The sequence below is a fragment of the Periplaneta americana genome, chromosome 3, assembly GCF_040183065.1.
Source record: "Periplaneta americana isolate PAMFEO1 chromosome 3, P.americana_PAMFEO1_priV1, whole genome shotgun sequence".
Taxonomy (NCBI): domain Eukaryota; kingdom Metazoa; phylum Arthropoda; class Insecta; order Blattodea; family Blattidae; genus Periplaneta; species Periplaneta americana.
Window position 1 is genome coordinate 105,695,509 of NC_091119.1, and position 26,536 is coordinate 105,722,044.

At 34.4% G+C, this 26,536-nt stretch overlaps 1 protein-coding gene across 1 annotated transcript in view; it reads right to left on the reverse strand.

Moving 5' to 3' along the window:
- The window catches only part of LOC138696357 (uncharacterized), a 529,406-nt gene that overhangs the window by 318,644 nt on the left and 184,226 nt on the right, over positions 1–26,536 (reverse strand). The window contains exon 2 of the mRNA XM_069821183.1: positions 12,193–12,328. Within this exon, the coding sequence (XP_069677284.1) occupies positions 12,193–12,328 (136 nt within the window). The remainder of the gene's footprint in view (positions 1–12,192; positions 12,329–26,536) is intronic.

Consider the following 26,536-nt stretch of genomic DNA (forward strand, 5'->3'; position numbering starts at 1 on the left):
CAGGTGCAGAAAATATAATGTAAAGCGGCATTGTGATGTGTTCCATGCTGAAAATATAAAGACATCATTAGTGATGAAAGGATGAATTTACTCACTGTACTAAGTGAGGACGTGTAAGGTTCAGTGGTATTATTTAAATTTGTATTTAATGTGCTTAACAATCTAATGTTCGATCCTGGAGCATAAAATCGAGAACGAAATGAAGACAAATTAAAAGCAAGTGTAACGGATTGCACTTCGTAGATTAAGAGTTGTAGGAAGGCTTGCTGTATCAAAGTCCATTACACCATCCGTTGAAAATATATTAAAAAATGAGAGGAAACGAAAACAAATCTAAGACCTTTGTAAATCTGTTTTTTTCTTTTGCAATAAGATATATTTATTATTTTGTATTCTGATTTTCAATGTTGTGTATGAACTTTATGTATTTGTTCCTGTTACTTTAATTTTATTTTTACGATAATGTGGTTGTTTTCTAGGTACGCTTATGTTGTTTATCAAGTTTTACATTTACAAACTGTAATAATGTTATTTTCTTTGACAAGAAATATAATGTAAAAGCTGTGATTTGGTTACTACTACCACTATTACTACTACTACTACTACCACCACCACCATTACCACTACCACCACCACCACAATCACCATACTGCTGTTACCACTACTACTACTACCACCACCACCATTACCACTACCACCACCACAATCACCATACTGCTGTTACCACTACTACTACTACTACTACTATCACCACCACCATTACCACTACCACCACCACCACAATCACCATACTGCTGTTACCACTACTACTACTACTACTACTACTACTACTACTACCACCATTACCATTACCACCACCACAATCACCATACTGCTGTTACTACTACTACTACTACTACTACTGCTACTACTACTACTACTACTACTACTACTACTACTACTACTACTACTACTACTACTACTATTCAAGCATAGCAAATAGTTTTATAATTTAACACGAGTGGTATAAACATGGTTAGTTACTGTTAATTTGCTTTGTTTCTCTAGTTAACCTACTGCTTATTTTATTAGTTACAATTTATTTGGAATCACACAAGCAGTGGTACTACTGACAAGATATAAGCATGACCTTCCAGCGCCGAGCCGCTAATGTACAGCAGAACTGTACAGCCCTAGTGCACATCATCGCACAGTACTCAGCTACTCAGCTGTGTTCCCATACGGGCATTCTCCAGTTCTGTATTGCCAAAGCGGGGAATATTCCTTGCAGGCCCTGGCCTAGGTGTTTATAAACCTTTTCCGTTTGATGTTCGTGAAGGTGGTCTTGACTCTTTCATATTTGTCGAGGAGTTTAATTTACACGAATTTGCGTAAAAAATATTATGTAAATCTCTTAAAAGTGTTAAAAGTATTTGTCTCTAAGTACTATAAAAATTATTGCTTTTAACTATATAGACCTATTATAAAATTTTAAATATATAATACTTCTCCTTTGTCAGAATAAGGATAATGTATAGCATATGTAGCAAAACAAATTATTTTAAATAATTGTGGTCCGGCTTAATTTCATGAGATCCACCATTAAGAGCTTTTTTACATGAAGATATTATCAGCCTTTCGCTTAATCTTTCAGCAATAGGACTTGGTCTTCTTTCTTTTCATTAAATCAATTTAAGGCTGGTTCACAATAAACGACAACGAGAACGGAAATACATTATTTTTAACAATATTTCTATTCTCGTTCTCGTTGTTTACTGTTTATTGTGAACCATCCTTTACTCGTATATAAGAAAAGTTTCAGAGCTCCACCTACCCTTGTTTTTATTTGTATTTTTTTATTTTTTTGCAGTATTCTCTCTTAGCCTTTGACGTTCTCACGTCTTATCGTGCAACGCAGTAGATCTCTTTCAGTTTGTTCACCGATCCAATTGCCCGCTGGGGTTGGTTGTCCAAACTTCCACTGCGTTACTCGGTTTAGTAGGGTCACCACGTGCAGGTGGAAGAGAAGTTTGTCAAAGTCGGCTTTTTGTGGTTTTATGTTTCAATAAAAAGACAACAAAAATCAATGCCTCAGTTAAATAAAATCGGAGAAATGTGGCTTAAATACGAAATTTCCGTATGCAACACAAAAGTTGTGGAATTCCATGGCAAGATTCCGATGACTACAAAAACTGTTACTAAATCGAAGTAGTGGACAAGTCCCACACGTCAAATATTTAAACTGCGATGTACTACAAAATATGAAATAGACTAAGACACAAATAAACAATAAAATTAAATACCAAGTGTCTGTGACACAATCCAGAGCATCCAAACCAGTATAGCAAAAATAGATCATATAGTAGCTTCAATTTTACTCCACTATGGCGCTATCTGTCTTACATTATCATATGAAGAGTCCACTGCAAGAATGATGATGGATGTCATTTGGAATACATTTTGCAGGAGAAGCAATTGAAAGTTTGAAATGCTTAGCGCTCAAAGCTTAACCGTGATTTTCCGATCATTATTGGAGAATGACTATCAGTGTTAAAGCCATATAACTCGCTATATACATTCTATATGTCTTAAGCTATGCATTGAGAGTCTTGGTTCATTTTCCACAAGAAAGTGACATCCATCATTCTTACAGTGGACACTTCATATGTAATGCAACCGAATTAATCTTGTAATAATTGTTCAAGACGTATCAGAATCGATTTAATAATAATATAACATGATATATCCGAATCAGTCATGTGATATTATCACATGATGTGTGAGAATCAATCTCGTAATAATAGAACAAAAGGTACGAAAATCAACATCGTTAAAGCATAACATGGTGTGTGTGCAAATTAATATTTTAATAATTAGATAGCTTACGGTTCATCCAAATTAATCTTGTGATCAGAAACAGTCCCGCAATAATGTAATTTGGTGTATCTGAATTAATCTTGCGGTAATAATAATAATAATAATAATAATAATAATAATAATAATAATAATAATGGTTTATTTTAACTGGCAGAGTTAAGGCCATTCGGCCTTCTCTTCTACTCAACCAGTATGATAGAAAATTACTACAACGCTATGAATATAACATAATTAATACAATACAATACAATACAATACAAAGCAGTACAATACTACAATACAAGGCAATATAATACATAATTAATATAATACAATGACAATTCTTTTCATCTTCACAACACCAATAAAATAATTACGTAATAATAATAATAATGATAATAATAATAATAATAATAATAGTAGTAATGATAGTCATACCTAAATTAAATTAAATTATTAAACTCGATCACAATTTTATAACTTCAATTTGACTGCGCCCGTAAAATGGAATGCATCCAAATTTATCTTGTAATAATAGAACGTGCTGTATCAGAATCACTCATTTAATAATGTAATAAGGTGTATCTAAATTAATATTAATGTAATGGAATATCAGGTATAGAAATTAATCTCGTCATCATGGAACATACTACATAAGAACCATTCCAATAATAACGTAATATTATGAAGTATCAGAATTAATCTTGCGATAATGAAATACATCCAAATTTATCTTCTGATAATAGAACTTGCTATATTAGAATCACTCCCGTAATAATGTAATATGGTGTAACTAAATTAATATTGTGGTAATGGAATATCATGTATTCAAATTAATATCGTGATAATGGGATATGCTACACCAAAATCACTCCTGTAATAATGTAATATGGTGTATCTAAATTAACATTGTGGTAATGAAATATCACGTATCCAAATTAATCTCGTCATAATGGTACATTGTCTTTCAGAACCACTCTCGTAATACTGTCATGTGGTGTAACTCAATTAATACTCTGGTAATAGAATATCATGTATCCAAATTAATCTTGTGATAATGTAATATAGTGTATCCAAAATAATATTGTGATAATGGAATATAGTTTATCCAAATTTATCTTGCGACAATTTCATATGCTGTATAAGAATCACTTCCTTAATAATGTAATATAATGTATACGAATTAAGAATTAATTTCGTAATAATGGAACTTAGTGTATCCAAATTAAGATTGTGGTACTGGAACACTGAGTATCAGAATCAATCTCGTTATTAAGCTTGAAATATTAATGGAGAATGTGTATCAGAATCATTCTGGTAACAAAACATGGTGTATCCGAAAAATCTGTTATAATCTCTACTTAATACATTAATTTTAGTACACAGAAGATTAATAAAAATTTGTCTAACCAAAAATATAGATTACCCAACAAATTTAATTTATATAGATTTTAAAGTATTACCTATTGAAAGCTTATAAAAGAGAAATTCATAAAATTATTCATGATATACAATATTAACAAACGTGTGTATTTTTTACCTTTTATTTCTGTCGACTATATTTTCTCTCTTTTTGTCTTTCTTCTTTTTTTTTTTTTGGCTCTTGTGTGTTATTTATTGGTTTGGATTAAGTTACTTGCTGTATTTAGTAAACTGTCCTTGTAAATTTTATGTTATATTATTGGCCAAGACCACACCATACACGAGCCTGTCTCTTACGGTAGTGGCTAGAAACATGTTTGTTTTATAATTTTAAGCTTTACTCACTAGCCAGCTAGCTAGTTAAATAAATTAAATAAATAAATGGAAAATGGATTATCGAAAAAAAATTGTGATAACGGAACCGTTTATCTGAAATAATTTTGAAATGTGGAAATGGCGTGTTAGAAATAATTTAATATCTGAACGTGGTTTATCCAAATTAGTCTTATGAAGGAGCATAACGTATCGGAATTATTATAGTCACAATGAAGCATTATGTATCCATATTAATGTTGTGATTTTATTTTATTGGGTTATTTTACGACGCTGTATCAACATCTAGGTTATTTAGCGTCTGAATGAAATGAAGGTGATAATGCCGGTGAAATGAGTCCGGGGTCCAACACCGAAAGTTACCCAGCACTTGCTCATATTGGGTTGAGGGAAAACCCCGGAAAAAACCTCAACCAGGTAACTTGCCCCGACCGGGATTCGAACCCGGGCCACCTGGTTTCGCGGCCAGACCCACTGACCGTTACTCCACAGGTGTGTACTAACGTTGTGATAGTGGAACAGAATCATTCTCGTGATAGTGGAAAAAGATGTATCAGCGTTAATTTGTAATAATTGAACATGGCTATCTGAATGAATATCGAAATTATGGAAAATGTTATACAAAAATAAAACTAGTGATAATGAAGCCTGTCCTATCTAAATTATGTTCGCAATGATAAAACATAGTATGCCGGAACAAAACTCGTGACAATGAAACATGTCGTAGCTGAATCAATGTCGGTAATACCTGAACATCTTACAGCAAAATTAATCTCGCAATAATGAAAAATTTATATCTGAATCGATCTCGTCGCAATTGAATATTCTATACCAGAATAAATGTAATGATAATGGAATATGTATAGGCCATTCGTTATCTCGTGAAACAGACCCACGCGTCAGGGGAAGAAGAAAGTGTACTGAGAAGCTTCTCTTCTTCTCTACGCTTCCGCTTATAGCTAGCGAACACACTCCCACCGTAAGATTCTTACTGTATGCTACGACGCATGAAAGTATTTGGTTTCACGAGATAAGTTAACGAATGACCTATATCAGATTAATCTTGTAATAATAGTAACAAGAATAATCTCGAGATATTGGAACATGGGTATCTGAATCAATCTCGTAATAATGAAATATGCCATACCAGAATATAACTCACGATAATGGAACGTGTACACAATCAAGCTCATAATAATGAACATGGACATCCGAATTAATCTCATAATAATGCAAAATGTTATATGAGAATAGAACACGTGATAATGGAACATGTATCAGAAAAAATCTTACAATAACATTATATCCCTATGTGAAACAATCTCGTATGAATTGAACATAATTATTATACTAGAATAAATCACATGAAATAGAACATGCATATCTACATCAATCTAGTAACAATATAAAATAAGACACAATAATAAATCTCATGGTAATATAAAATATCGTACCTGAATCAATTTCATAATAATGAAACATATTATACCAGTATAACTCTCGTAATACACTGGTAAAAAAATTTTGCATGTTACACAATTTGTTATTTCTGGATCAGATGCGCCAAAAATGTCTATGCATTTCTATTACATGTTAATTGCTTAAGAAAAACCAACCTCTCTGACCATTCTCATAGGCCAGCTCGTTTGAACAGTTGCTTGTCACGAATTGACTTAGTGCTTTAAGAGGTAAACACATTAAACTTGTTTCAAAGATCATAAAAGACAAGATACAATACTTTTTTCTCTGATTTGGGTCTTATATGGATTTTATGACAATATGGAAAACTTTTTTGACCAGTGTAATTGAAAATATTATACTAGAATTTAGTTATAATGAAACATGTACTTGAATCAATCTCCCATTACTGGAACGTGAGTATTTCAAGCAATGTTGCAATAAGGGAAAGTGTTGTAATAGAAGAAAACTCGTGATAATGGAACATGTCCTGTCATAATCAATCTCTTGTAATAGAATATTGCTATCTGAGAAATCTCGTAATGATGTAACACAATACATCTCATGAAAATGAAACGTACTATATGTTTTAGCAGAATATAGCTCGTGATGATGGAAAATGGCTATCTCAATCAATCATTGAATAATGCAACATATTACACCGGGATTAATTTGATAATAATAAATCATAACCAGACTTAGGGGTTCTTAAGCAGTTAGCATGCCTTCGAACTTTCCACTATCAATTAATAGAGTACGAGACACAGAAGAACCTTCGCTTGAGGACAGCAGCGTAATATTTGACTGCAAACGTCAAAAGACTGCGCAAGGGGAGGGGGTTGTTTGTAGCTTGCGACGTCGCTGTGTAAGGTCCAGTAACAACATAACGTCATATCCTATCATTCTGCATTTGCTGCTTAAGAGAAAACCCCTAGGCCTGATCATGACTATCTGAATCAATCTTGTAATACTGGAAAATGTAATAAATGTTGTGATTACGAAACAGATCAGTCACACATAGCTAGATAGATCTGAAACGATCACATAATAATTTTACATATTGTATGACAAATTTCGTGAGAATGGAACCTGTATCTCAATCAGTTTCGTAATAATGGAACCTGTCATACCGGAATAATTCAGTGGTATTGGAACATGTCGTATCTGAATCAATCTCACAATAATGGAGAATGTTATGCTACAATAATATCTAGTCATAATGAAACATGGCGTATCTCAGTCAATCTCGTCAATGGAATACTACGTTATATGATAATAAATCTCGCTATAGTGGAACATGTGCATCTATATATGAAATTAATGGTAATTATCAGTGTGGTTTTAGGCTAATAGATCGACTATTGATCAGATTTTCTGTATTCGACAGATATTGGAGAAAAATTGGGCGTATAAGAGTACAGTACATCGGTTATTGATAGATTAAAAAAAAAAACAAATGACACGTGAAGGGAGAAGTTTTATACGCTATTCATATTGAATTTCATATTCCAAGAAACAAGTTCGATTAATTAAAATGTTTTTCAGTGAAACGTACAGCGGAGTTCGTATAGGCCAATTTCTTTATGATGCTTTTCCAACTCACAGCGGGCTAAAGCCAGGAGATACACTATCACCTTTACTTTTTAACTTTGCTCTAGAGTATGCCATTAGGAAAGTCCAGGATGACAGATAGGGTTTAGAATTAAACGAGTTACATCAGCTTCTTGTTTATGTGGATGGCGTGACTATGTTAGGAGAAATCCACGAACTATTAGGGAAAAGAGGGGAATTTTATTTGAAGAATGTCAAGCGATAGGTTTGGAAGTAAATCCCGAAAAGACGAAGTATATGTTTATGTCTCGTGACTAGAATATTGTACGAAATTGGAACTTTATCCTTTGAGTAGGTGGAAAAATTCAAATATCTTGGAGCAACAGTAATAAATATAAATTGTACTCGGAAGGAAACTAAACGTAGAATAAATATGGGAAATACCTGTTTTTATTCGGTTGAGAAGCTTTTTTCATCCAATCTGCTCTCAAAAAAAAGCTGAAAATTAAAATTTATACAACAATTATAGGCCTGTTACCGCTTGCTCTGTATGATTGTGAAACTTTGAGGGAGAAACAGAGGTTAAGAGTGTTTGAGAATAAGGTGATTAAGAAAATATTTGGATCTAAGAGGGATGAATTTACAGAAGAATGGAGAAAGGTATACAACGCAGAACTGCATTATATTTTTCATCTGACTTAATTAGGAACATTAAATCGAGACGTTTGAGATGGGCAGGGTATATAGCATATATGGGCGAATCCATAAATGCATATAGGGCTATTCCATGTCAAATCAACACAAAAAAAGTGGACTTTTCAACCCGACCACCTCAGATTTTCATTAAATTTGGTGGGATGGTAAAGAACCTTAAGTTAAATAATTATGTAGAATTTTAGCCCTCAATAATGCACGATATCCATACAGCAATTCTGTCAATATGAGAAAAAATGTAAAAATGTCGCATACTACGTCAACAAAAATAATTCATAATTTCTCTTCTAATTCAGGTAGAATCTTAAACTTGGGCTTATTTTAAAGCTAAGGGATCATACATTTCAATAAAAATTGGTTTGCATCAAAGTAATGAATTTTGTATTGAATGGTCACGTGAAACACATTTTAATATTGAATATCTATAAATGCGGGTCATAAATTATTTCGTGAAAAATGTATGTTATAGAGGTAAGAGTATTCTCCCCTTGGTATAAGTTTCATTTTGGAAACGTTTCAGGAATATCAGTAAAAAAATATATCAGTGTATTGGTTTGTAGCACTTAAACCCATCTTACACCAACACTGCGCGCGAGTTCGTACTTGCCTGATTATCTGCGTCGTCGATCTGTCAGGCCGTCATGAGTGGCAGTTTATACAGTCTTCAATTTATACAAAACGTGCGATCTGTTTCATGTGCAGTGTCGTAAGTCTTTGTAGTATGTGGTAGTTTTGTGCGATGTAATGGAGTCGCGTTTTAAGTTATAGGCCTATGATTGCTGCAATCCCTTCAGGGCATTATAATTAGAGGAACAATTTAAAAAGTGTTATATCGTGTTAATGTATTTCCTGATTTAAAACAGGAACAAAAGGTGTGCCCTATGTGTCGCAAAGAAAAAAATAATAATATGATGCTATTACGCAGAATCCTCAGAATGACTCTAGTAATGAAGAATACGTCGATTCTACAGCAAATGTAAGTTAATTAAATACAAGTCTTTTTGACCAAGGTGTGTTCCTTATTAAGCAAAAAAGGCTACAACAAGAGAAATATAAGAGACAGAAATTTGAAAATACTGTAAAAGATAAAGTCTTCGATATTAAAGACGCCGAGGAAATTTCTGAAATTTTGTCTCAGTTGCAGGAAAATTTTCAAAATTCAGGTAAAAGTGAGAAAATCACCATTTTAACACTACTACCTAAAAGCTGGAGCGTAAATAATATAAAAAAGAGTTTCTTTCAGCTTTCGAATATATAATTCGGAAAGCAAAAGTTCTGGCAAAGGGAAAGGGAATTTTGTGTTCACCAAATCCGAAACCTGGAAAACCCTTGCTCGCGGCTGTTGCTGGTAAAGTTAAAGAATTCTGTTGTTCTGACGAGATAAGCAGAATGATGCCTGGTAAGAAATATTTGTTGTGATTAAAGAATCAGGGAGTAAATCACATGAGCAGAAATGAATTATATGCAGTGTTTAAAAATTCTAACCCTGGAATGAAGGTAATATTCTCTAAATTTTCAGCTCTTAGACCAAGAAATTGTATTCTAGCTGGAGTTAGTGGAACTATACTGTCTGTGTTTGTGTCCTTATCAGAATGTAAAACTTATGCCGGAAGCAATTTATTAAAGTTTCAGGTCTACGTGGATTTCTAGAAAATTTTTCTTTATCCCTTCCAACTTATCAACATTTCTTGGCTACTATGGTGTGCAATCCTCCTCATATAAATTGCTTGTTCAGGAAATGTACAAAATGTCCTGAACCATTCAAAATAAGAGAGGATTTAGAGAAATGTTTCGAATAAAACTTCAGTGAATCAGTGACCTACAAGCAGTGGATGACGACTGACCGATCAACGCTTGAGACCATAATGAAACCCACAGACAAATTTTTCGACTGTCTCTTGGAGAAACTTGGTGATTTACTGACTCACTCATTTATATCATCTGAACAAAGTAAGTTTCTACGTGATATGAAATCATTTCTACAGCCATGCCAGCTTCTTGTGTTATGCGACTTCGCTGAAAACTATTTCGTAATCCAAGATGAAATTCAGTCATATCACAGGACTAATGTGCGGACAACCATTCATACTTTCGCAATATATTATAACGAATCGTCATCCGATACGGTCTCTATTAAAAATCTGGTAATAATTTCACACTGCCCGAAATATGACACTACAGCTGTACATCTGTTTCAAAAATATCTAATGGAGTCATTAAAACAAACATCTGTAATTCACCACAAAAATTATGTGTTTCTCCGATGGATTCTCTGCTCAGTATAAAAATAGGAAAAAAATTCCTGAACCTCACATTACATGAAGAAGATTATGGATTTCCAACAGAATTGCATTATTTTTGCATATCGCATGGCAAAAGAGCATGCAACGTTGTAGGTGGGACGCTTAAAAGATTTGCAGCTTGTGCTAGTTTGCAGAGACCATCCGATAAACAAATAACTACACCTAGGGAATTGTACGACTGGACAAGGGATCATCTCCCAAACATTACTACCGTTTATGTGACTGAAAAAAGCTATACTGAAGAGGAAAAAATGCGTGCTCTTCGATTTGCAAAATCCACCGCAGTGCCTGGAACACAAGTTTCATACAGTCCTGCTGTTTAGGATGGGTATTATACTTGCTAAGCAGCTTTAAAATGCAGACGAATCAACGCAGCATCCTGTCTGGAAAGATGATCAGGCTATTTCATCCCAGCAATGAAAGATAAGCATTTCTTACAGAACTTCATATTTAACAAAATCCATGTGACAATAATTTATTTGAGGTAATAATTAAAAAAAAATCGAATTATGTACTACATTTTAAATTACATAGTGACATTCAAGAATACGATCAAATATAATTAAATACAACGAATGTGTGGGACATAATTATCGCGACTTATACGGTTAGCTTACGCTTGCTGTGACATAATAATTTTTATCTTTGTAACCAGTGATGATTCCAAGTTGAAACTTATCAGTTCATTATATCACTAATTGAGGCGTACTATATATTTTTTTCCTTAAAATAGAACCCCCGCATTTTTAAATATGAATATATGAAAATTGTTTCACCATGTTTTTTAGTATAACTGAATACATGCAGAAAACAATATAAGCAATAAAAACTATCACATATTGAGAATGTATCACCCAATGTTTGTAAATTTATCTGGAGACGTTGTTGAGATATATAATTTTAATTGAAGCGGCGTGCTTACAAAAATATGATTTTTCTTCATGTTTGAAACGCCACTGATTGAAAACGAAAAGCATAGGACATATGAAACTCGGCAGTTATAGTTAGCGCAGCAGGTAAAACAAACCCTCAAATTTTGAAAGAAATCTGAGTTGGTCGGGTTGAGCGCCTTGTTGATTTGATATGGAATGACCCTATGGTGTGTTAGTTGGGAGGCCAGAGGGGAGGATAATATTAAAACGGGTTTGAGGGAGGTGGGATATGACTCTAGAGACTGGATGAATCTTGCACAGGATAGGGACCGATAGCGGGCTTAAGCGAGGGCGGCAATGAACCTCCAGGTTCCTTAAAAGCCATAACTAATTAAGTATATTGGAACATAACTATTTGAATAAATGTCATAATACCATAATACTGTATGTTTTACCAGAATAAATGCCGTAATAATGAAACATGACGTATTCATGTCTACATTAGTAATAAGACATGGTGTATCCATATCTGAATCAGTCTAGTAATAATTAACGTTAGAAATTTCAGTTTCTTCTTAGCAAGTGATCCAGCAAATTTCTTCTTCTCTTCCTGATTAGTAAGTTGTTAACATGGTTGAAATAAATGAAGACAATATATCCCGTTACATTATTGGGCACATCAAAACTTCACAGCGGACACTTACGTATGACTGTCAGCTCGTGGTCATTGGACGGTTTGGTGTAGATGGGGGTTTGCGTGGAGACCTCACAGGAGTAGATCCCCGAGGCCTCGAAGTCCATGTTCCGCAGCAGGATCTGACGCTCGTTGCTCTCGCCGAACTGAAACACAACACAGGCTCACATTACATTTACAACTATCGTCATGTAGGCCTAATCCGTGAGCGAGGGAGCCCGTAAATGAGTTAAAGCGAGTGAGTAAAGAGGAAATGGACGGAAGGATAAACGAGTGCAGGAATGAATAAAAGAAAGCGTCATCGTGCGAATGACTCAAGAAATAAGTGACATTGCTCAAATGAGTGAGTACAGGAGTGAGGAAATTGGTGGTTGAATGGATGAATGAGAGCGCGAATGAATGAATAAATGAATGAATGATGAATGAATGAGAGAGCAAATGAATGAATGAATGATAAATGAATGAGAGAGCGAATGAATGAAACAATGAATGAATGAATAAACGAACGAATGAATGATGAATGAATGAGAGAGCGAATGAATGAAACAATGAATGAATGAATGAATGATGAATGAATGGTGAAGAGTACACGGAAAAAGCAATCAAAGTCACAATTCTCATAAGGGTGATATCAAAGTCTAGTATATGCAGTCGCGAAGCTCAATACGTAGTAAATATGCAAACATTAGATAGTTGCTCACCACTAGGATCGCTAATATCGCCTCATTACAGGCAATGCAAAATAGTACCGTCACAGTCTATTGTTTCTAGCACCCTCAAAACTCAAGCTTCGTGACTGTATATAGTCGACTGTGGTGATATCATGTAATTCAGTATTACTGCAGACTTTAGTGTTTTCTTATAAAAACTGATAAAGGCGAATTATCACCACGGATAGTCATCCTTTTCTACTTTTTCATTAGGAACAGCAATAAATTTTGCAGTAATTTAATCAATTAAAATACGACTTCATCCTTAAGATAATTGTGACTTTGATTGTTTTTTCCCCTGTACTCTTCATATGTAGTTGAATAAGTGAGTGATAGAGTGAATGAAATAATTAATTAATGATTAGTTTAATATATGAGTGAGAGAATGAATGAATGAATGAATGAATAGTTGAATGATGAATGAATGAATAGTTGAATGAGTGAATGAATGAGTGAATGAATGAATAAATAGTTGAATGAATGAGTGAGTGAGTGAGTGAGTGAGTGAATGAATGAATGAATATATGAATGAATGAATTGGTTTGTAAGCGAATGAAAGAACTGATGAATGAATGGAGTGGGAGAGTGTGCTAGCGAACGTATGACAGTGTGTGGCTCATCAAGGAAATATTGCTGTTTTTCCACAAGTCTCAAGAAATATGTTTACACCAATAAAACAAGTTCACCCTGGTTTAATCGCCATTATGAAAGTGCATATTTTATTTTTGTTGCGTTTGCTGAAGCTTTTGTGTGGTTTCACACCATGTTGAACAAAGAACTAAACTGTCCAGTGAATATCTAATATTAGTAAAAGTTTTTTTTAAGGACGTGACAGATGAAAGAATCCAATTCTTAAAGTAGAACATGACTAAGATAATAATGATGTTAATAACTGTATTTCCCTGTCTCCAACGCTGGTTAGCTTATCTCAGTCGGTTAGCTGGCGGCTTCTTATCAAAGAGGCTGGAGTTCGATCAACGTTAATTTCTGTTGGCCGTGTGGTGAATAAAGCGCCCCCTCCATTGAAGTAGGTTGTGTCACTACTTGTAAGCTTTGTGGTGTCCTTCTGCACAATTTCCTGCTCTAACGCACGGCATAAAGCAGAAAGTAAAAATGACTTCTAGCTGCGGGAGTCAAAGTGTGTCTCACACACGCGCCATCTGTTTTTGAGAATATCGCCTAAGGGGCAGAAAATTGAGGCAAAAGTAAACCCCAAGCAACGGCATTGCAAAGTTTTCAACCCCTTGCTGTTTGTTCGACCCCGGCACAGAGAGCTGCACTTCCATTCACCGTTTTTCTTTTCTAGATCGAAAAGGCAGGGAGAATCAGTGGCCTTTCCTCCCCTGGGATGAAACTTAACTCTCCAACCCTTTCCCCCACTACTTCAGGTGAAGCGCTAGTTGTGAGGGTAAATAGAGGAGACAACGACAGAAAAAAAATTGAGCAAGTGGGGGCGGGGAGACAACTGGAGTTGCAAACATCTCTGGAGTTATGTCACGCGTCCGAGGGTCGGTCTTGTCCGAGCCACCCCCACCTCCCACCTCCACTTAATTTCCTGCCGTTCTCTAGTGCTGTACATTGTTTACGACTTTTTACAATGGAAAGCGGAACACTGCGCTTGCTTGGCGGAAGTGCGACTTCAAGAGGCTTTGAATTATTGAAATTTCGTTTCCGTGGAAATGGCGGATAGATAAGGCAACGCCGCATCTCTCCTGTCTTCTTGCATAAGACAAGCGTTGCCCATATACGAGGACGGAATTTACATTCCTCTGCATGTGGATTGTACAAAAATTGTTATATGGTTGACGTCTGGAATACGTTGAGTTTCCCGTAACACTTTCCACCTTAATATGAAGAGATCCTTTGGATGTCATATCAGGGCGTGACCACGCTCACATCTTCCCGAGGAATCATCAGTTATCTCGTAGATTAACTGAATGACTTATTGTAAAATCGTACCTAATCCCTTTTTTGTAGTTTTTCTGTTAATAGTGGTTTTCAGTCCCCCATGAGTCAATACGTGTATTAATGTAAAGAGGGTCCTGAAATAGCGAAAGAAACAACTAAAAATCAATAGTAGATTCTGCAATGCAATGCAAAAAGGTGCCCAAGTCATAACTTGAGTCTTTTTCAGAATAAAATCTTGACAGCATTCATATAGGCAATGACCAGTTTTTTTCTTTCCGCATCTGTCATCAAATTATCACGCAGTGAGCTAATTCTGAGATGGCATTTGGCAAGATGAGATCGAGGATTCGCTATAGATTACCTAATATTCACCTTACGAAAACCCTATGAAAAAAACCCACTAGGAAATCAGTCCAGGGGGGAATCGAACCCATGCCCAAGAACAGCTCGGGATCTCATACATACGTTCCCGAATCATACAATACTTTCGAGTGATATAATAACCATATAATAATAATAATAATAATAATAATAATAATAATAATAATAATAATAATACAGGTAATACGAGCAATAATAATAATAATAATACGGGTAATACGAGTAATAATAATAATAATAATAATAATAATAATAATAATAATAATAATGAGATAATTGAAATGTTCATCCTGTGATTATATAACCATTAAACATTGAGAAACTTAAAACAACTATTATTGTTAACGAGAAATGTTTTAAAAATATTTCCTTAGTGTAGGCCTATTCTTAAATTTATTTGATGTCTGACAGTCTCTGACATTATTCGGTAGGAAATTCCAAATTCGAGGAACAGCCACAGTGAAAGAAGATGAGTATAAGATGTTCGATGTGAGGGAATGGATAATACTGAGAAATGTTTTTATCGTGTGTCTAGATTATGGTGGGTGTATAAATTTTGAAAACGAGACGCGAGATAGACAGGAGTGGAGAAATCTAGACGGACCAGGACAACATTTCGAGGAATGGTGTTACGTGATCAACTCGACGAATATTGCAGACGAAACGGACGCACATATTATGAACACGTAATTTCTGCAACAAAATAACGTTTAGGTCAGTAAACAGAATATCACAGTAATCGAAGTGGGGCATCACGAGTATTTGCGCTAAAATCTCTTTCAGAGAAAAGGTTAGAAAGTTCTTCAATCGCCTAAACGAGAGAATTAGTGAGAATACTCTTTTGAAAGTTTCTGCAATTTGAATGTTCCAATTTAAACTTTTATCCACACACACACACACGCACGCACGCACGCACGCACGCACACACACACAATGTTATACAAAATAATGGGTATTAATGGACAAAATATTAAAGAAAATATCAAAGGAAATAAACATTATTTTACAATAATAATTGAGATTTATGGCCAAAATTAAATGAAAATGCCTAAAAAAATAATGACCGAATATAACAAAAGATGCTCTTATGATTTGAAACAGGCAAAAAATGCAAAAAAAAAAAAATGCCCTAACAAATGTGTCTTAAGACACTCAGTTAATCACATAACATATAAATACTAAAGCAGCTATGTTTCTGGCTTACTAGAAAAAAGGTGCAATTTCATCAAAATCCTAGCCCTACTAATTATGAACCAGACCCAAAGAACAGTGAAGCCATACGTGACATGGACATTTATCTAATAGTTATTATCTAATAGTAAGTTAGGATTGTATTGAACGATCAACAAGGCATGTAGTATTACTAACCTTGTAATGGAACATGCTGTCCAATAAAAAAAACACACACACACACATATACCTAAGTTGTTTACTGATTCACTGAATGGAGTTTCGGTGCCGTTCATAATATAATACTGAACAACAATTTAGTTGGAATTTAATAATAATAATCACAATAGATAATAATATGTATTATCATAATTATTCCTTAATGTATCATTTAACGCTTACAAATGTTAAACTAATAGTAATCATATTCACGAAACATGTAATAAATATTACAGAATGCTTCTTGAATGTTTCAAAGAATTATAGAAACTAAATAATTTTTTTTTATTAGCCAAAACATAAATTACAGCGAAATAGTATGAAAGCTAAATAATGGACTACAGAAACATTAGTGAACTAGAAAATATTACTGAAAAACTATCTATTATACGTCATTAATGCGCCTTTTAGAAGAGTTTGATAATCTTCACACTTCAAGCCTACTGGAAAGTGTGACCTTTAAACAGAACTATGCTTCAGAAATCAAATGTTGAGTATTCCACCGTGCTACTCCACAGAACTGAGCCAGAGTAGCCGACAACGAGCTCAACACATTAGTCGAACTTTCCGTCTTACCTACTGTCATGAACATGATAATGGAACGCAAGGAGTTCCTTGATGGAAGCTGTTTGTAGTTCCTAACTTTCGAGATGCCATGTTCCAGGACAAGGTGGAATATTCAAAATTCTATTTCTGAATACATTCACTATCAAAGCCGCAAGTTCATAGAATTATATCTTATATATAAAGTTCAATGTGGCTATGTATGTATGTATGTATGTATGTATGTATGTATGTATGTATGTATGTATGTATGTATGTATGTATGTATGTATGTATGTATGTATGTATGTATGTATGTATGTATGTATGTATGTATGTATGTATGTATGCATGCATGTACGTATGTATGTACTCAATACAAATCTACACTCTTTGACCGATATTTGCCAAAGTTTGCACATTTAACCTTCATAACCCGGAGAAGAACATAGGCTACATTAAAATTGTGCAAATGGACGTTAAATTAATTAAAAAAGTAAAAACATAAAATTAAATACGATCAAACATTCATGTCTAATACTAAAATGCAATCTTCTATAGTCATTTTTTCTTTATTATTGTCTGTTATATTCAACATCGACTCTCACGAGGCCATGGAAATTATAACACGAAATTAAATAACATTGTTGATACACATCATGAACGCTAAAACTGGATAATTCATGCAATAAGTATCTTTACGCAGTCCGGGACCGTATTATGAATTTCTCGATGCAGTTGTAGGTAGTGAGCAGACTGCGTTTTATCCAACTGAATTCTTGAATTCACAAGGATTGCGACCATATAATTTAATATTTAATAGTGAATTACCAATAGTACTATTGCGAAATATTGACCCACCAAAATAATGCAATGGAACAAGAAATGGTGTGAAAAAAAACTCATTCAAAACGTAGTAGTAGGAGTGACAATATTAACTGACAAAAAGAAAAGAGAAGATATTTTTATCCCACGCATTCCTATGATACCCATTAACATGCCTTTCGATTTTAAGTAACAGCAATTTCAGTGCGACTAGCATTTGTAATGTCCATATTAAAATTAAGCTCAAGGACAGTCGCTCAAAGTTGCAGATATTAACTTAAAAACTCCGTGTTTTTCACATTCTTAACTACATTTTATATAAAGAAGTAGGAAAAAAAAATACAAACATCAAAAAGCAATTCAATGACACTTTCGTCATATTGCTAATGTAGTATGTGAATGTACGTATGTCGACTGAAAATAACACTGTATTAATTCTAAAATATACGTCTCTCAAAATATTGTTGTTCATGTCCGAAAATGTGATATTGCGAATTTCTAACTGTATAATCACTTTACCAATGTGGTATGTTAAGCTTTGTGGAAATAACAGTCTCTTAATTTCTAAAAAAAAACGGTATACGTCTCTCAGAATATTAGTCTTTATGTTAAAAAATGACTTCTTGCGATTTTATATTGTATGTTTATTCTGTGTATAACATAAGAATTAATATAATATGTTCTGAATTTGTGAGACATTAAAAAATAGGCGTATAGCGGTCAAGGGGTAAAAAATCTTCCAATATAAATTAAATTATAATATTATATACATACAATATAGTGATTGTTTGGTACGACCGATAGAGAGATAAATCTTGGCTCTCGATGACACCTCAACGGGTTCAGACTGGAAACAAGGGACTTCTCTGTTTATCGTCAGCTGTCTGTGTGAAAGCACACACAGACATGAAATTACGTGAAATGAACAGCTTCAGATCAATGTACAAATCTTATAATTATATTATCTCTGCCTCTGTACGACGTCACATTTGCGGGGGAGGAAAGGAGACTACAGAAAGGTTGTAGTGCTTTTTAATACGTTGACTCCCATGACTAAAATAAGCCACTTGAAATTTAACGGTCACTGATCGACAGAGATAAAATGTAAGATCTGTAAAACATTGATACAATGCTAAGTGGGCCTATAGGGACCGAGGGATGTTTTTGTTTTACTGAACTTCAAGACAATGCTAATTCATTTAATGTCTGTGTGACTGTAACCTATACATATGTTCGTTTGGTTTAATTTATTTATAGTTTGATTTTTTTTTTATTATTTTGTTTGCATTTCTGGCGATGTGGAAGAGAAGGCCTGAAGGCCTTAATTACGCCATAATAAATAAATAAATAAAATAAATAAATAAATAAATAAATAAATAAATAAATAAATAAATAAATAAATAAATAAATAAATAAATAAATAAATAAATAAATAAAAGATTTATTTGAAAGTAAGGCACGTGATGAAATGTTTTCTTTCTTTGCCTCATCTGCAGTTTTTTTTTTAAATTGAGTTAATCCTTTCAGGCATTTGGCTAAGAAGTTCATTAATTCACGTAAAGCTTATTAAAGACAATTCATTTTGGTTGTCTATAGTTGAGTTTCTGAGATTTGCGAAAAGTCTAACAACCAGTTCAATTTAAAAAAGAAGCAAAAAAGGACAACCCGGGCAACGCCGTGTACCTTCAGCTAGTTTCATATAAAAAGGACAAATTCCAGTAAGCACACAATTATTAGGCAACACATTAAAAAAAGTATTTTTAACACACTCGCAAATGGTGTATAAATATTAATCAAATAATTACTGTTATTAATATATTTTGAATGAAAATTTTGAAATTAAGAAATGACTTAAAGAAGAAAATTTTTATTATACATACATTCAATTGCGGTATACTGTGTTTATTTATTTAGTTGTAATAATAATAATAATAATAATAATAATAGTTCCATTTTATTTAATTTCTCCGAATTTTAAATTTATGTACTAATAATCATGGCTATATAATCTTATGTAGAAAACATACAAGTCGTCATTTATAGCGAAAGGATCATTGTACTATATAGTGGTTGTTAAAGTAAAGGTGTGCCTTAAAGAGACTGTAAGATGAAGCGAGCCACCGGGGTAGCTCAGTCGACTAAGGTACTTGCCTGCAGATCTGGTGTTGCGCTCGAGTTGGGGCTCGATTCCCGCTTAGGCTGATTGCCTGATTGGTTTCTTCTGAGGTTTTTCCCGACCGTAAGGCGAATGTCAGTTATCTATGGCGAATTCTCGGCCTCATCTCGTTAAATACCATCTGGTTATCACCAATCCCTTCGACGCTAAATAACCTAGCAGTTGATAGAGCGTCGTTAACTAATAAACTTAAAAAAGAACAAAGCGGAGGGCATGACTATCAAGTCATCTATTGCAGATAACTTTTCAGACTTTCTCTGATTCATTCTATACATTTTATACTCTAATGTTCTCAATAACAAACACATTCAAATTACATGGTAACAGATTTGTTTGCCAGCCTGTAGTTTAATTCCAATACTCATTCATATGCAATTCAGAATTAAATGCCGGATTTTCCAAATGATTTCCATAACGTGAATTACATGTAATTTGAGAGAAATAAAACACAATACCTGGAGTTAGTATTAGTCAGTTGTGGTACAACACATAAATATTCCACTTGCGGATATCCAATTTAGAACAGTATAAATACACTGGGGTGTTTTTATTTCGCTCCCCAGCGTTATGGGCATCACAGAATCTAGAGCGAAAGAAAGATGAGACTGACATTATCTATACAATTAACATCATTACCACCTTGTTTCAAGAACTGGCCCTTTTACTCTGTTTCATTTTTACTCTTGTGAAAGTTATGAACAGATATTAGACATCCATATACAAGCTTTTGTTTATAAGAACACTAAACAAATACAAGCTTAGGAGTATATAATTCGAGAAGCGAATGAAATGGAATGACTTTTCGGAAGGGGGGCACTATGGCCCATCACTGCGATTTATTACGATCTAGTGCGCTAAATCTCAAGCTAGGCGCATTTCCAAACCCACACCGGCAGAACACACTAAGGTTCGCTGCGTACCCAGGTTTCGAGCAGGCAACACTCCCCCCCCCCACTCGTCCCTAGGCCAGCCTCCTCCATGCTTCGCCAACCGGCAATCGGTAATTACTATAGAATGATGACGAAATGGAAAATGGTGACGGAATTATGTAGCTTCTAATATGGGGAAAAATGGGAGAACCCCGATAAAAAATCCCAACTGCGACCTTGTCCGCCACAAGACCGCGACTCGAACCAGGGACTGCGTGACAGGGCGGAGCTCTGACCACTTAGCCACCGCAGGGTTATATCTGAGTAGCAATAGGAAATAAATCTTCACCCTCCTTCAACAATAAAACTTTTGAATATACAAAGTGGTAGGAACTTTATAGGGTATAAGTGCCATTATTTTAGCTGATGATTATTCATGTCATAAGGAAGAAACAAATGTCCTTACAATTTTATTTCTAATTGCAATATTTAACTAATTATTAAAGTTTACAATAACAGACGTTTTGCAACGTTGCTGGATGGGGAAGAGGGAGTTTAGAAGTACACAGTATAGCTCAAGCGGGGAGGAGGGAGTTTAGAAGTACAAAGTACAGCTCAAGCGGGTGCAGACATACCAGTACAAAACAGATGCTCTGTTCTAATGCAGGAGCGACCATGAATTTCCTGTTGTTTACATAAAACGAGCAACAAATACAAACTTTCAATCTCATTAATATAACATTATAGTAAATTTACATTTTATGTGACAATATTGCTCATTTTTAATTGTACGTCTAAAGAAAAAACAATAATGGTTTTCGGCAAATAAAACGAAGTTTTTTTTTCTAATACAACATTTTAATCTCTCCCGCTTCCGTAAAGCAGTATCATTTTTAAACAAATTTCTGGTTGTGTGATTGTCCAAACGGGGTAAGAGACTTCTAGTTTCCAATAATCGTTGAGAAACTGCTACAAAAGTTCGCCGATTAGGTAACTTTCTTTGAGAAAAACGTTGACGGTACATTCTACTTGCCTCACTTGACGACGACTTTATCCATAAATTAATAACATATGATATTCTTAAACTGTGAATGAGATTGTAAGTTGTTTATCGAATACCCTGTACTGAACTGCCATCCGCTCGGCAGTAGAGCTATGGACAGGGAGCTTGAACTCAGCTGACTCGTACTTATACCTGCTAAACGTTGCCACGTCTCTCACGCCAGAATATTAACAAATTTAAGCATGCATTTTTATTTAATTTCACGAAAATGTAATAGAACACACAAATATTTATTTAAACTAATGTTAACTTTTTGCTGGAAATACCTACTGTTTTCGTAATTTTACTAACGATAAACAGTATAACGCAAATAAAAAAACCAAATTAATTTTTTTTTTCTGGGAAAACTATCAAGTTTTAACCCTATGTTGTATGAACATTTTTTGATCCTGTAGACCGTCTCGGACGACTGTGAAAAGGACGGCACTTATACCTCTTAGATCTTGTATATTAGTCCAGGGAACTTCTCGCACTAGATATGCTGAAAAAATGCAAGCAATTATGTAGTAAAACCTGTTGAAATATTCGCTGAAAATACAGTTTAGAGGTTTAATAATACCATATAAATTAAAATAATTTGAAGTAATAAGTGTTAAAAAGCCTTTCCCATCAGTAGAAAGCTTTTGTCTTCAGAAAACCATTTCTTCAATAAATCCGTTTTGCTGCTTTTTTTCTTTCAGCATGTCGGCGGTTAAAATTATAAGAAGATCGATCATGTATCAGTTCTTCGCTTGAATATGTAGTGCAACGTTTTGAAATCAAAATTTATAATCCACGAGACTTCATTATCGCAAGTGTTTATTACCCGACCATTCAGTTTGTGGAACGCAGTTGCTTGTATAATGCACAACGCTCCGCTGTTACGTCACCTGTGCAGTATAATCGCTCTCTTTTTCTAGTTCTCTTTCCCAAGCATAAGAACGTAAGATTTCGGCACCGCTGTTTATGTTCCACATACAAAATTTTCAATTTTGTTTCTATGAAATCAGAGCGCACTAGAAGCATTGTCTTCGCAGCAGTTTCATGATCTCAACAATACGTGACTTTATTGTCGCAGCTGTCTAAATACATTCATTTCTGGTTCTACGAAATCAGAGTAAAAGTATAAAAGTCTGAATGACATCTAGACGACCTGTATTTTCGCCCTGGCTCCTGAAAAATTATTAGTACACTTACAAGGCTAGTGTATAAACAGAGCAGCAGCTAGCCTCTTGGTGAGTGAAAAGCGATCTAACTTCCACACTAAGGACAAGTATCCATTGTAGTGGCAGCATTTTCATGTCCTCAACAATAATAAAATAATTAATGGTTTTATTTGTGACATAATTTTTATATTTAATGGAAAATATTCTTATTTTTATCAGAGAGAAATGTAGAAATTAGATAATAAATTGGGTAAAACAAGGAAAGATGTTAATATTTATGCATTTAAATGTGAAAAATAAAAATTTATAGCCAATGCATTGAAAAGGGAAAATCTTCGAAATATGCCTTTATGCAAAATATAGTTAGCTTCATTCGAACGTAAAAACCACGATCGGTAAAGACTGACTTTCACTTTTTCAACATGCCAAATGAATAAAAACATGTCATTCATTTAGTATTCTGCCCAAAGGCAAATCTTTCACTACAAACCCAGCTTTCTCCAATATTTCCTATTTTCTGCCTTCCTTTTCGTTTCCGCATATGATCCATATTGTATATCAGCTATGGGGACTATCAGCAAAGTAGGGAGGGAACGTTCCTACTCACCCCACTTTCGTTTGATTGACAGACGAGGGGTAACGCAGTTGTTTTGCTAAGTCAAGTGCAGTGGTGGGTTCGACACACCTTGCGCATCAGTAATTTCTCCCCTCTTATTTCTTGTTTCAAAACCTTTACTGTATTTTGTTTATAGGAAGTACACGTATCATACAATAATTATGACGGCCCCTACTGTCATTAGGCAAATTATATATTTTTCAATTTTATAACTATTCCTTTAACATGTGCACAAAAAATTCTTGACCTGCCTTGTGGTCGACATAATAAAGTATTTCTTTTTTAAAAACAGTAAAGAAAAAAGCAAAGCTCCGTTGTCTTTTAACTGCACAATATATTAAAAGACATAGTGCTCAACGTAATAAATTGTTTCTTTTTAAAACCAATAAAGTAACTAAGCTCCATTGTCATTTAACTTGAAAACATATTAAACACAATATAATGATCATCAAAATCAATTGCTTCTTTTTTATGAATACTAATGAAAGTAAAACTAAGCTCCACTGTCATTTAACTTTAAAACATATTAAACAAACTATATGAGATATGAATGAAACGAAATACTACTGTAGACCTATACTGCTGATTTTCATTTTTTTGTTTTTTATTGCCCTCGAAATTTCTTGTTATTAACTAAAAAGGATATATTTGACTCTACAATAGAACAACTCAACCGTAATACTAAATGCATGTCTGTGATCCTAGACCTGGAGATACTTTTGGTCATATTCATTTTGAAAAGAAAAACAGCTCACAACAGTAAGTTGAGCCAAACATGGATACCATATGCATTGCAAATGTGCGCAGGTTAGGGAATTGCTCCTCTGGTAGGTATTTAAAGAGATCTAACCTATTTTTTCCTAAACACTTTAGTGGCGTGCTCTTTTGCATCTCTATAGTGGCTCTGATGCTTGGATAACATCAAATACAAATGGATTATTGAACAGACACATCTCCATGGTCATTGCAGTTACTTCTGAAAATCTTTCTTGGAAAGAGAACGCATCAAGTAGGCCTAATATGCACTCAAAGTTTTAAATAAGTTCAGTTCCAGATACTTAATTAAATAATATCTAAATCCTTAAAATATCATAAACATATCTTGTTTTGTATCTTTTCACAAATATTACGAAAATAGCTTTTAAAATTGTAAATAGATACTGTAAGATCACCGAAGTCCGCTTTATGCTTCCGATCAAAGTGGCGTTTAATATTGAAGCGTTTTATGTGCGCAATTTTAAACCTACATATTAAGCAACAGACTTTCTTCTTTTTGTAAGTAACAAAAAATTCTTTCTGCCACTCTTCCTGAAACTGACGTCCCGAGATCGAAGCCATACTCGCCACTGAATGAAGTGTGTATAGAGAAGCACCAGGCAGAGGAGAGGGTCGGTGGAATGAGTTAAGGCGGCTTTGAGTGCAGTGGCCCTTCGGAGCCATTTTTCTCCATGGTTGCTGTTTATCTTAATGTCGTCTATGATCTGATATCTTCTTCTACCCCGAACTCTTCTCCCGTTCACCATTCCTTCCAGTGCATCCTTCAGTAGCCAGTTTCTTCTCAACCAGTGACCCAACCAATTCCTTTTTCTCTTCTTCACTCACTCTTTTCAATACGGCTTCATTTCTTACTCTCTCTGACCACTTCACACGTTCCATTCTTCTCCATATCCGCATTTCAAATGTTTCTATTCGATTCTCTTCACTTCGTCGTAATGTCCATGTTTCTGCCCCATATAATGCGAAACTCCATACAAAGTACTTCACTAGTATCTTCCTTAGTTCTTTTACCAGAGGTCCGCACAAGATGCTCCTTTTTCTATTAAAAGCTTCCTTGGTCATTGATATCCTCCTTTTGACTTCCTGGTAGCAGCTCATGTTACTTCTTATAGTACACCTTAAGTATTTGAAGCTGTTCACTTCATCTACTATCTCATTTAGAATTCGCAAGTTTAACTTCTGTATTTTTCTTCCTATGACCATACTCTTCGTTTTATTTTCATTTATCTTCATCCTATACTGCTCACAACTGTCATTTAGCTCCAGTAGCATATTCTTTAATATCATTTCCTCTTCTGCTAACAACGCCATATCTTCAATAAATCTTATGCATTTTATTCTTCTTCCCCTTACTATCACTCCTCCCTTTTTCATGTAATTGCAAGAATTTCTGTTGTGTCGATATTACTTTTCTTTTCATGTACGAATTCTTCAAGTGAGACCAACGTGAAATTGATGACATTTTGTGCTTTCGTGGACAATTTATTTTCTTTACTATATTTGGAATTCTGATAAATCGTTTTATTGTATTTTGAGGGAAATAAATGTATTTGTAATATCATTTATCTGTGATTTCTGGGACTAATTACATTGACAACAACTATGACATTAATTTGTGCCTATGAAGTATGGTTTCATAGAAATTGCATGCAAAACAACAGTGAAATTAAGCCTTGCTCATCAATGGTTGATTAAACATTAGGCATTGCATAGCACCGCGGCTCTGAGGGGTCGTGCTAAGTAATCACAGCGTAAGGCGAATTCCGAAATTGTGGAAAATTTTCTCAGTTAAATTTATCAACATGTAACAGAAACTTACTTGATCTTACAAGTTAGAAGCTCTGCAACTTCCTGCTGAGCCCTGAGGAAGGAGCGAGTTGTAGACTGCGTGATTCAAAATATGACTTAAATTCGTCGTTGTATTAAAGACGCCCGACTGTAGAAAATCAGCA